This window comes from Hyperolius riggenbachi, chromosome 1 (assembly GCF_040937935.1).
Source record: "Hyperolius riggenbachi isolate aHypRig1 chromosome 1, aHypRig1.pri, whole genome shotgun sequence".
Classification (NCBI taxonomy): Eukaryota; Metazoa; Chordata; class Amphibia; order Anura; family Hyperoliidae; genus Hyperolius; species Hyperolius riggenbachi.
In genome coordinates this window covers 240032680-240045681 of record NC_090646.1, presented here as the reverse complement: position 1 = coordinate 240045681, position 13002 = coordinate 240032680, and the positions used below count along the sequence as shown (strand labels likewise).

Here is a 13002-nt window from a genome sequence, read left to right as displayed (position 1 = left end):
TCCAAAGCTCCAGACATTGGTTAAGCATTAACCCTTTACAATCCATTTTTGCGATCACCCATGGGGGCATGGGTGATCGCAAAAATGTATTGTAAAGGGTTAATGCTTAACCAATGTCTGGAGCTTTGGAATGAGTTACTTAGGGGGGCTAAGCACTTAATTTTTTTCTAGTTTGTGGGGGAAACACATGGGTAATCGCAAAATGATGCTGCCCAAGGGATGGGGAATGTCTCTACTTGCTCACACTAGAGTGAAGAGGTGGGCCGGCTTCAAGGGGAGAGGGAGGGATTGGAGCCAGTTTGCACACTGTAGCTCAGCCCCCATTTGCACATGCACCAGCATAATAATGGTATAACGTGGCACAGTTGGTCCCACATAGGACTGGAAAGAGTCCAAAGAAAACTGGTTTTTCATGTGTTTTTCCATCATGGTACTTCAAAATTCTATAAAAGTTTAGAATTATGTGATTTGATCTACAACTGAAAAGGCTAACATCAGGTTACATCAGATCTATCATGTCTATAAACAAGTAAAGGTACATGCATTGATATTATGGTTACAATTTGGAACACAAGTGGTATACAGGCATGGCAATATGCTACAGTCAAGTGGTGTGTACTGTTCAATGGAGAGGAGAGACAATCAAGTGCACACAATAGAGGTGCGTCAATCAGGCAACCACAAAATAATGTGCTTCTTTGTCAGTATACTTTAGAGATTCTGTTTGCTGGATCTCTAAGCAACGTCATGATATGTCTTTGCACATGCCAGATTGTCAGCTGAGACAGAGTCCAATGGCTGCTTTGGCTGATTTTGCTTTATCACCTGTACAAGGCTGTAAGAGGCACTCCAGTGAAAATAATGTAATAAAAAAGGGCTTCATTTTTAAAATAATTATGTATGAATGATTTAGTCAGTGTTTGCCCTTTGCAAAATAGTTCCTCTCCCTCATTTACATTCTGACATTTATCACATGGTGACATTTTTACTGCTGACGGGTGAGGTCAGTGGAAAGAGGTGATGCTTGCTTTTTTTGGCAGTTGTAAACAGCTGTTATTTCCCACAATGCAACAAGGCTCCCACAGTGTGATGTCAGGACCATAGTCCTGACATCACACTGTGGGAGGGGTTTCACCCCAATATCAGCAATACAGAGCCCCCTGATGATCCGTTTGTGAAAAGGAAAAGATTTCTCATGGGAAAGGGTGTATTAGCTATTGATTGGGAAGAAGTTCAATTCTTGGTTACGGTTTCTCTTTAAGCTGACATAAATCTTTGAGTGAAAAAGGTTACTTAGGAATTACTTACTTTGGCCACATGAACAGCAGAACCATAACCTGTGGAGAATCCACAGCCAATTACACACACTTTATCCATTGGTGCATCATCATCTATCTTAACCACGCATGCGTCTTCCACCACAGTGTATTCCGAGAAGGTGCTGGTGGAAGCAAAATGGTAAATCACTTGACCCTTGCAGGAGAATCTGCTGGTGTTGTCAGACATCAAGCAAGTTTTACTTCCAATGCTGCAAATAAAATGTTTTATAATTATTTCTTGCATGAAATAACAAAACAAAAAATGACTCTGCAAACAAAATCAAACAAGTAGTAACCATGAAAGAAAACTGCCACAAAATACAGATCAGTGGATATCTGGCACACATTTTAATATTGGATTATTTTAGATCATTCATATCATATGTGATCCAACCAAATTTCATCACCTTCACCACACATTCGACAGTCTCAATATTTAGTATGAGAATATCAAAATCCAGCAGTCACACTTTTTGGCACACAGCTGCTGCCCTGTGAGATATTGAAATATTGTGGTTGTTCGAAACTTTGTTAGTGGAAGAGACCAAGTGGAATGGGGGATACTTTACTCAGCAGCAGCCCTGATGGCAAGGTGTGAGATAGCGTATATTGTTTTCTTACGTTCTCTGAGGGCTTGACTTACTAAAAAAGTAATAAATATTGATTATTGGAGATTAGCTGTGATGGTGGAATTTTGGCAAAGAAGAATGGAAGCAATTAAAATGAACCTGAACTCAAAATGTCCTTTCTGCCCTAAAAGATAAGCAACAGCATTATAATCTTTAGAGAATGAACATTTCCTTGTTACAGCTGATACAAATCCTAAAATAAATCTGCACTGTTTCTACTTCCTGATTCATGGAAGCAAACATATTGTTAACAGCCTGTGCTTTCAAATGAGCTTATCTACCATCTCTGCCATGGCAGTCATGTGACACAGGGCAGAGATTAAATTATAACTTGTGATTAGACAAAGATGAGGAGGAATTAATCAGGCTAAACTCTACAAATACATACAGGGTGCATTTCTCTATTTTTTCCTTCTGTCCTGTGCAAGAGTTCAGGTCCGCTTTAAAGCACACCTGAATTGGAGCAAAAAATAGAGCTACTCTGTACAGTACTTATCTGATAGTGATGAGTAGGGATGGCCCTGATTAGGAGAACTCATGGAGAAGCATGTGATCATTTTGATCAGCTGATAGATTTGTAAGGTCCTGATTTGCAGTGATGACTTCCTGGTTTAACACATGATCAGGACCAGCAAATCAGAGCCTTACAAATCTATCAGCTGATCAGACTGATCACATGCTTCTCCATGAGTTCTCCTAAGCAGGGCCATCCCTATGAGCCCAAATTTTGCATAATCATAATTTTGCATCGCAATTACGATACAAAATCCTAATGCAAAATTTTAGGAAAAAAAGTAATTTATTTTGCATGTAAATGTAATCAGGAATCGTAATTTCACAATTCCGTGTCATTTTCACTTAATTTCGTGCTGATTTTAGGGATTATTAGCAAAGCTTCCATACATGCTATCATTAACAAATTTGATAGGTACCGTATGTTATGGGGAATACAGGGAACAAGTCAAAACATTTTCAAAAAGACCTTGTAGTTTTTGAGAAACTCGATTTTAAAAATGTAAAGGAAAAATGTTTTTTAAACTGTCATATTTCTGAGTTTAAAAAAACATTTTTCCTTTGCATTTTTAAAATCTATTTTCTCAAAAACAGCTAAAGTCAGCATAAAATTATGTGAAAATTACAAAAAATAAAAAATGGATTACACAAACTCAATTGAGTGTCCAAATCGGAATTACGTATGCTGTAATTACAAAAATGTAAGAAAAATATTGTGTAGTCTTAATTAGCAGATTACAATCATCACAATTACCTGGGGCTTCTTCCAGCCACCTCCCCCTCCCCCCCAGTAGGCTTTCAGGTTGGTAGGTCTCTCTCCATTCTGCGGCTGCCTTTCCTAAAAGAGCTGCCATTGGATCTCTAGTCACAACTACTGTGCATGTGCGGTTCCATCAGTGCACCTCCTTGATTGTGCTCTTGTCACTAGGAGCATCCTGCACATGCGTGGTGCAACTCTTTTTAGAACCACGTATGTGCAGAATACTCCCATTGATGGGAGCCAGGGTCGGTGTTCGCCCATGAGGCGGGTGAAACTACTTCCTCAGTTGGCAAGTCGGGGGAGGCAGCACCCGCCTGGCCATGGGAGGGGGGGGTGCCGAGCTGGAGGGGGTAGTGGGCAGTAAGGGGGTATTGGGCACAGAAGTGGGGAGGGGGGGGTCGGCCCCCTCCCTCACCTGGGTCCCCTGATCTGCGCTCCCCCTCTAGCTTTTAAAGTGCAGCAGCACTAATAATAAGAGGCAGCGGGCGGGGATGACTCACCTCTTCCGCGTTCCACTGTCGTCACTTCCTGCAATGCTGCCCACTGTATTGTAAGTGGACGGCATTGCAGGAAGTAATGACAGTGGAACTCACGCTGGAAAGCGGAAGAGGTGAGTCATTTTCGCCCGCTGCCTCTTATTAATAGTGCTGCTGAACTTTAAAAGCTAGAAGGGGAGCGCAGATCGGGGGACCCAGGTGAGGGGGGTGGGTCCGACCCCCCCTCCCGGCTGCTGTGCCCAATACCCTCTTCCTGCCGGCTCCAGCTCGGCACCCCCCCTTGTTTTTTCACAAGTTTGCCTCAGGTGGCAAAAAGTCTTGAACCGGCCCTGTTGGGAGCACAATGGCAGAGGCCTGCAGACGGGACCATGCATGCACAGTAGCCAAAAGGGGGGGCGAGGCACAACGAAGGGGACCCAGAGGTAAGTAAAAATCAGCTTTTTTCTCTACTAAAGCCCTCTGTCCCTCCTTCTTCCTTATGTACTCATATACAGATCTATTTAAATACGGTATCTGTAATTTTCTACTAAAAATTGTGTTTAAAATACGCTAATTGTTATTTCTATCATTTAAATTGATATATTTCTTATTCGAAAATGTTAAAATGAAGGAGAACTAATGATGATAGAGAGGACCACAGTGGTCTGAATTCTAAAACGTCTTTTTCTTCTAAATACTTTCTAGTATCAGTGACTGGGGGTGTGGCCAGGACATGATTAGGAGTGTGGCATCAGTGTTTCTTAACGTGTCCTTCTTTCTTATTTGGAGATATGTACACATAAATTCATAAAATGAAACGAAAAACTCTTACGCAGACTTCAGACACAAGTTGGAATTTGGATCTTTGCAGCTATTGCAGTCTCCACACTGGGCATTGAATAGTGGTATTACTTTGTCACCTACACAGAAAAGATTAAAAAAAATGGTTTACATCTGTAGGAAAGACAGTTCTCGCCCATATGCTCTTACTTAATTCACTTTTTCTCCTAGTTGATAATTTGTATATTCTCTAGCATTCTTGTACTTTACAACTGAAAAAGTACTATCACAATTATATTGAGCATTTTTTTTTGCTTGCTGGTAGAGATGGCCCGAACGGTTCCAGGCGAACTTCCGGTGGTTCGCGTTCGCCATGTAAGGTAAACTTTTCCGGAAATTCGGTTCGCCCCCATAGTGCGCCAATAGGGTCAACTTTGACCCTCTACATCACAGTCAGCAGGCACATTGTAGCCAATTAGGCTACACTCTCCTGGAGCCACTCCCCCCCCTTATAAAAGGTGGGCAGCGCTGGCCATTACACTCACTCGTGTACCTGCATTAATTAGTGAAGGGACAGCTGCTGGCAGACTCTCATAGGAAAAGATTAGTTAGGCTCTTGTAGGCTTGTTAGCTTGCTCCTGGCTGATTGTTATTGCTAAAATAGCACCCCTCAACAGCTCTTTTGAGAGCGAATGTTCTCCTGATGTGTTTTTTTTTTTTTTTTGTGTTGCCCACTGACACTGCATTATACAGCCCTATCTGTTGCAGCTGGACCTTGGTAATTGCTATTACTGTGCCAGCCAGGCCCTGCCTAACTATCTATACTGGGACACCTACCTAACTACTGGGGCACCTACTTACCTATACGGTTACACCTACCTATGCCTACCTACCTATATTAGGGCACCTACCTATGCCTATCTACCTATACTGGGACACCTACCTATGCCTGTCTATCTATACTAGGACACCTACCTATGCCTAGCTAACTACTGAGGCACCTACCTATGCCCATCTACCTATACTGGGACACCTACCTATGCCCATCTACCTATACTGGGACACCTACCTATGCCTATCTACCTATACTGGGACACCTACCTATGCCTACCTACCTATTCTGGGACTCCTACCCATGCCTAGCTAACTGCTGGGGCACCTACCTATGCCTGTCTACCTATACTGGGACACCTACCTATGCCTAGCTAACTACTGGGGCACCTACCTATGCCTATCTACCTATACTGGGACACCTACCTATGCCTACCTACCTATTCTGGGACTCCTACCCATGCCTAGCTAACTACTGGGGCACCTACCTATGCCTGTCTACCTATACTGGGACACCTACATACCTATTCTGGGACTCCTACCCATGCCTAGCTAACTACTGGGGCACCTACCTATGCCTATCTACCTATACTGGGACACCTACCTATGCCTACCTACCTATACTGGAGCACCTACCTATGCCTACCTACATACAAGAACAAAATAAGGTCATTGCTTCATTGTGGAGAGACCAAATTTGATCAGCTGGACAGTCACTGTTGTTCTATCATTGAGCTACCACAGCCCGGCGACCATATGGGCTTGAAAACCGCCACGGCCTGCACTCTCACCATGGTGCACACCAGTCCAGCACGGCCGTCACTACGCAAACAGCTGTTTGCGGTGCGTTACACAGTGCGTTTGGTGTGTCAGTATGAAGCAGTACTCTAATTATACTCCCTGATTGATGTATACACATGCAAGATGTTTTAAAGCACTTTAGGCCTGCAATTTAGCATTTAATGTGATTTCTGCCCTTAAAACGCTGCTTTGCGTCAAATCCAGATTTTTCCCCGGAACTTTTGGCATCTATCCCACTCATCTATGCAAAAACTCAGATGTTAGACCCCTTGAAACATCTTTTCCATCACTTTTGTGGCCAGCATAAGTGTTTCTATTTTGCAAAGTTCACCTCCCCATGGAAGTCTATTGTGATTCGCAAAAGTTCGCGAGCCGAAAATCGGAGGTTCGGGCCATCTCTACTTGCTGGTGGCTTAAAGCAAACCTGAACTAAAAATAAAAGTCAAAATAAACTTACATACGGTACATCATACTTACCTCCCGTGTAGTCTACTCATGAATCTCTTTCTCCTCCCCTGCATCCTGTTTGTCCGCTGTGATTGATGGAATTCTCTGTTCTCCATTTTGATGGCTATAAAAATGGCTATTACCCCATAACAGCTTCCTGGTCAACACACTGTTAAATTTGAATATTTCCCACGTGAGCCATAGGGAAACATGGACATTGCCTTGATCATCAGTTGTCCTTTTAGTTATAACTGACAGCAGCTAAGATACAACTGACAGCAACTGTTACATTTCAGTTCTGTCAATATCTTGTCAGAACTGGAAGGAAAACTGTGACCTTCTGAGAGGAACTGATGGTGAGGTAAGTATGTAATATTAATTTGTAGGTAAATCATGTGTTTATTTTAAATAATTTTACTCGGTTTAAAGTTCACTTTAAACAGCATTTTATTGATAAGGTGTAAAGTACTAGTGAGAAAATCTCTGTATTCAGCTCAGCAGACATGAGATTCAACTTTGCCTCACAAAAGGGCTATGACCCATGAGAACGCTTTTACCCAACTTTCCGAAAATGCTGCCATTTTCCAGGCATTTTCAAAAGTGCTGGGGTAATGAATGTCAACAGAGGTGATCCCACAGGAATGATTGCAATTTGAAAAATTGCAATTGTGGGTCTGGCAGCATTTCTGTAGTAATTGCATTCCAGTACAAAAGATAGGAATGCTGTAAAATCACTTTTTTCAATTGCTGTACAGAAGCAATTTTGCATCAATTTTACTACATGAATTCCCCCCTGAAAAAAATAAAAAGAAGAATTGGATTTGCACTAAAATTAAATGGCCTGCATAAGTATACTGTATGATGATTGATAGAAAAAAGTAGACGGGCACTACACCGCTAGTGTGTTACTATAAGGGTATATAAGCAACGCTGAGGGCATCCGGAGTACAGACCAGGTAGGGTAAATGTGGGTCATGCGTGCTCAAAACCAAAACAACAGCATGAAATAGGAAAAAAAGAAAGGAGCAGTTTGGCACTTGCATTCCACTAAAAAAGCTTTATTCTTGCGGCTTCAAAATTTCTCATAATCATATACAGATAATGTTAAATGTCATAATTAAAAAGTCCTACCAGGTCCTTCAAATGCTGTGGGGTATGGTGGGAGAAGTGTGGGGCCTGATGCGAAACGGTCATCAGGCCCCACACTGCTCCCACCATACCCCACAGCATTTGAAGGACCTGGTAGGACTTTTTAATTATGACATTTAACATTATCTGTATATGATTATAAGTATACTGTATATACCATATTTTTCGGAATATAAGACGCACTTTTTCTTCCCCAAAACTGGGGGAAAAATTGGGTGTATCTTATATTCTAAAGGTATGAATTTTAGCCCCTCGAATATACTTACCGCATCCTGACACCACACTGCTCTCTTCCGTCTTGTGGTAATCTGAGGGCGCCCTGTCATCCATGATCAAGCTCTTCTGGGTCCCAGCCGCTGGCTCCTCTTCACTGCAGTTTCCATACAAGCGCTACTGCCGCCACTATCCTTTATAGTTACAGCGTCCTTTTCCTGGTTACAGCTCTTCTGGGTCCCAGCCGCCGCCGCCTCATCGCTGCAGTCTCCATATGCAGACTGAAGCCTTGTGGTTTATACATGCTGCTGCAGTCGCCATCCTCCATAGTTACAGCATCCTCTTTCTGGTTATACTGTGTGACCTGGGGCACACCTGCGCCGCAGGTCACATAGTAGGGTGCACTGTAACCAGGAAGAGGACACTAACTATGAAGGATGGCTTGGGCACTGGCAGCGTGTGTACCGCGCAAGGCTGAGTCTGCATATGGAGACTGCAGCAAAGAAGAGTTGGCAGCTGGAACCCAAAAGAGCTGTAACCAGGAAAAGGATGCTGTAACCATGGAGGATAGCAGTGGCTGCGTGTGTACGGAGACTGCAGTAAAGAGGAGCCGGTGGATCGGACCCAGAAGAGCTTGATCGTAGATAACGGGGCAACCTCGGGATACCGCGAGACGGAGGAGAGAAGAGCAGCGGCAGGAGTTAGTCAGTGTAAAGTAGTTTGGGTTGACTGCAGAGGTTAGTTAATGAAGTGTAGTGAAGTAGATGGTGGCAGCAGAGCGGGCAGGAACACATACCTCCGTGTTCCACCGCGGAGGTCCAATCACTAAGTGCTTCACGCTACTTCCTGTTTAAACAGTCAGACGTTTAAAGAGAGGAAGCTTTAGCGGTGGAACGCAGGAAGGTATGTGTTCCTGCCGCTCTGCTACTACTGTGATTGATGCTGAGGGGAAAGCCTGAGGTGAGAGGGGGGGGGACTGTCCCCCTCCCCGCCGATGTGTGGCTAAGCTCTCCCCTCATGCTGCGACCCCCTCCTGTCCCCAAAATGGACCCGAGTGGTCCCCAGAGGGGCCCCGGGTCCCCCCGTGGGTGCAGGGGCTGCCTCCCCTATTGTTACGCCACTGGTGTTTACCTGGTTTAACTGAAGTCACTTCTTCACCAACACTTTCAACTATTCCGGCACCTTCATGGCCTAGAATTATGGGAAATTTTACACCTGTGAAGGTTCCTTCTATGACATGATCATCAGACCGACAGATACCTGTGGTAACCATCTATACACATAGAAATAAAAGATGAACTATAAGGAACATTCAGGCTGTGCTGTCCTGCAAAATTACATTATATAATTTACAGATATGTAAAGCTATTGTTAATCCAATTTAAAGATGGCACTCAGATGCTGTTTTGCAAATGCAACTTTAACGTAGGCCTACACCCCCCTAGTGACCAGGCTATTTTTCTCAATTTAGGCCACTGCAGCTCGCTGCAGGGCCATACAACTCAGCACACAAGTGATCTCCTCCCCCCCCCCTTTTCTGCCCACCAACAGAGCCTGGGGCTGTCACCCTGCCTGTTAGGGGGACAGCCGTGTCACACGGCTTTCCCCAGTACAGCGCTGCTGTAGATCACGGCGCTGTACAATGTAAATAGACGATCGCCGCTGGGAGACTGATGGTGGCGCTTCGTCATTCCAGCTAAACACGTCCCCAGGACTGCACGCCAATTAATCAGAGTCTGTGGAAGCCTAGTAATCTTCACTTAGCTCACCATTTGCAATTTAGGGGCCTAGTTGTGGGTCTCCATGAGATTCAGCACCGGCTCTCTTATCAATGGACTCACTGCCCCACAAGGCTCATGGCAGCTGCCTTCGGTTGCCTTGTGAGTAATCTGGCTCTGGCCCCTGGTGTTATGAGAAGGCAGCTCAGGGGGAAAGGGGCACAAATATTGAAAACCAAAAGTGTTTTTCTGAGCACCCAGTGCCCCCTTTCCCTAGTCCACATGCAGACCACTTGAGGATCAGAGGTTTATACCCCCTAGTGACCAGTCCATTTATTACAGTTTGGCACTTTTAATGTTTTTTTGCTTGTCATACATCTTAGCACCTAAATGAATTTTACCTCCTTTTCTTCTTATGAATAGAGCTTTCTTTTGGTGCTATTTGATTGCTGCTGCTATTATTAATATTTTACTATTATTATTATTAAAAATACTGACATTCTTGTGAAAAAAAAATGTATCCCCCCCCCCCCCCCCCCCCATATGCCCTAGACTATGTTAAATACATACACTACAGGCTACATACATAGATATATGGCTATGGCAGGGATTAGATTGTGAGCCCATCGGAGGGACAATTAGTGACATGTCAATGTACTGTACAGCGCTGCACAAGATGTCAGTGCTCAAATGTTTTTTTTTTTAAATAAATAAAATACACAACCTGCCAGCGCTGATTAGCTGCTGGCAAGCTGATCGCTGCGGCTCTCTGTTTACAGTGATGGGAGCTCACGCTCATGCAAGCATGAGCTCCTGTTAAATTACGCTCCTCATGAGAAGACGCCATATGGCGGCGCGGAGCAACAACAGAGCCACTCTGCCGCCGCCAATGTGTGTTAGGCAGTCGGCAAAAGGTTAATGTTGAGGTTAGAATATTTTGATCAGTCGATCTTAATCACACAATTGATATACTGATTATGATGTTGAAGTTCTACAGCCTTTTAGAATCTATGTAACCCTGCCAACCTAGTTGTGATCTATTACATAGCTACTTGGGTTGAAAAAAGACATACGTCTATTGAGTTCGACCAGAGAACAAAGTACAACACCAGCCTGCTCCCTCACATATCCCTGTTGATCCAGAGGAAGGCGAAAAAACCCTTACAAGGCATGGTCCAATTAGCCCCAAAAGGGAACAATTCCTTCCCGACTCCAGATGGCAATCAGATAAAATCCCTGTATCAACATCATTAGGCATAACCTAGTAATTGTAGCCATGGATTTAGCAAGAGTTTGAATCTTTTACTGGAGTGGTGATGATGATTATTGAAAGGATTGCAAATGTGCCATTGATAGACTTTACTTATACATACTAGCTGGACGCCCGGCTATGTATTTGTCTGGTGTTGGCCCCGCCCACTTTTCCTAACCCTAACACACAATTACTTAATTACTTAATGACCAAGTTTGTGAGCTTTGCGGTCTTTGGCATCAATAATTTGCATTGAAATAAAATAAAAAGCGCGAACCCTACCATTAACAGTGTAAGAATGGCTGCAGTTTACATCTTCTCAGTGAAATGTGTATTTGTCTCCGCCCACTGATGACCCAGTATTGCCCAAATATGTATTTGGCTGGTGTTGGCTGCACCCACTTTTCCTAACCCTAACACACAATTACTCAATGACCAAGTGTGTGAGCTTTGTGGTTTTTGGCATCAATAACCTGCATTAAAATGAAACAAATAAGATTGGCTGTTTGTGGCTCCACCCCCTTTTATCAATTCAAACCCAAGTCACACACTGATCAACTGTACCAGGTTTGATGCTTGTGCCATTAACAGTGCAAGAACGGCAGCAATGAAATATTCCAATGAAAAATCAATAGGTAATTTTTGATTGGCTTTTGTAGGCTCCACCCACTTTTCTGAATATTAATCCCAGTCACCCAGTAATTAACTGTGCAAAGTTTGAGAACAGTACAATTAACAGTGTAAGAATGGCTGCAGTTTACATTTTCCCAGTAAAATTTGTATTTGTCTCCGCCCACTTATGACCCCATGTTGCCCGCTTATGTATTTGGCTGGTGTTGGCTGTGCCCACTTTTCTAACCCTCACACACAATCAATCAATTACTCAATTACCAAGTTTGTGAGTTTGGCGGTGTTTGGCATCAATAATTTGCATTGGAATGAAACAAATCTAATTGGCTGTTTGTGGCTCCACCCCCTTTCTAAAATTGAACCCCAGTCACCCAATGATCAACTGTACCAGGTTTGAGGCTTGTGCCATTAACAGCGCAAGAATGGCAGCAATGTAAATATTCCCCTTGAAAATCAATAGGTGAATTATGATTGGCTTTTGTAGGCTCCTCCCACCTTTCTGAATATTAATCCCAGTCACTCAATGTCCGACTGTGCAAAGTTTGAGAACCCTACCATTAACAGTGTAAGAATGGCTGCAGTTTACATTTTCCAGTGAAATTTGTATTTGTCTCAGCCCCCTTTTTGGTTATGGGAATAAAAAGTATCCTATACTTTATTCCAGGTAATGTACTATGTGTGTGCCAAATTTCATTCAAAGCCGTTCAGCCATTTTTGCGTGATCGAGTAACAAGCATCCAAACACTTCCATTTATTATATTAGTAGGATATATATATATATATATATATATATATATATATATATATATATATATATATATATGTATGTATGTATGTATGTATGTATGTATGTATGTATGTATGTATGTATGTATGTATGTATGTATGTATGTATGTATGTACAAATTAATCTTTTTTTGTTTCCATTCTTATTGTACAACTGACTTTTTTCTGATTATTATTCTTGCAGTGGGTGTGTGCAGAGTACTTTTCACTATTAAAAAGTGACAGCAGATAGGAAAAAGGCTTGGTTTATAAAGAGATCAGGGAAGCTGGGGGTTAACACAGTTCCCCTCTTCCTGCTCAAATGCTAGCAAATGTTTCCTTACTTAAAGCTTTCAAACTACATCAAAGAGGCCAGAAGCAGCTAATTCAGCCCTGGTCCCTTATCAGGTCCTGGAAGGATATAGTCCCCCTGCTGTGTGATTATGCCATCAATCTAGTTTCTGCCTGACATAAATTGTAAAGCCCAAGCTTCTGGGAGAATGGTGTCTGCAATTTTGACACCTTTACCCAGAGCAGCAGAAGGGGCAGATCTTATCAAGGTTCCCTGGAAGTAGCTGACCTACTGTGACCCTGGAATCCCCAATATCCATATTTTCTTCATAATTCATGGCATAGCAAATCTCTATACCCATCAAATCTGCACAGGTTGTGGGATTCCGCAGGACGCTGGTTCTGAGAGGTTTCCTGACCAATCGGAC

The 13002-nt window shown here is 43.0% G+C and overlaps 1 protein-coding gene across 2 annotated transcripts in view; it reads right to left on the bottom strand.

Moving 5' to 3' along the window:
• LOC137504065 (alcohol dehydrogenase 1-like) overlaps nt 1-13002 on the bottom strand; it is a 90841-nt gene that overhangs the window by 34969 nt on the left and 42870 nt on the right. For both annotated transcript variants that reach the window (XM_068232008.1, XM_068232019.1), the window contains exons 3-5: nt 9050-9191; nt 4530-4617; nt 1309-1528 (exon numbers count right to left, since the gene is read on the bottom strand). In XM_068232008.1, the coding sequence (XP_068088109.1) occupies nt 1309-1528; nt 4530-4617; nt 9050-9191 (450 nt within the window). The remainder of the gene's footprint in view (nt 1-1308; nt 1529-4529; nt 4618-9049; nt 9192-13002) is intronic.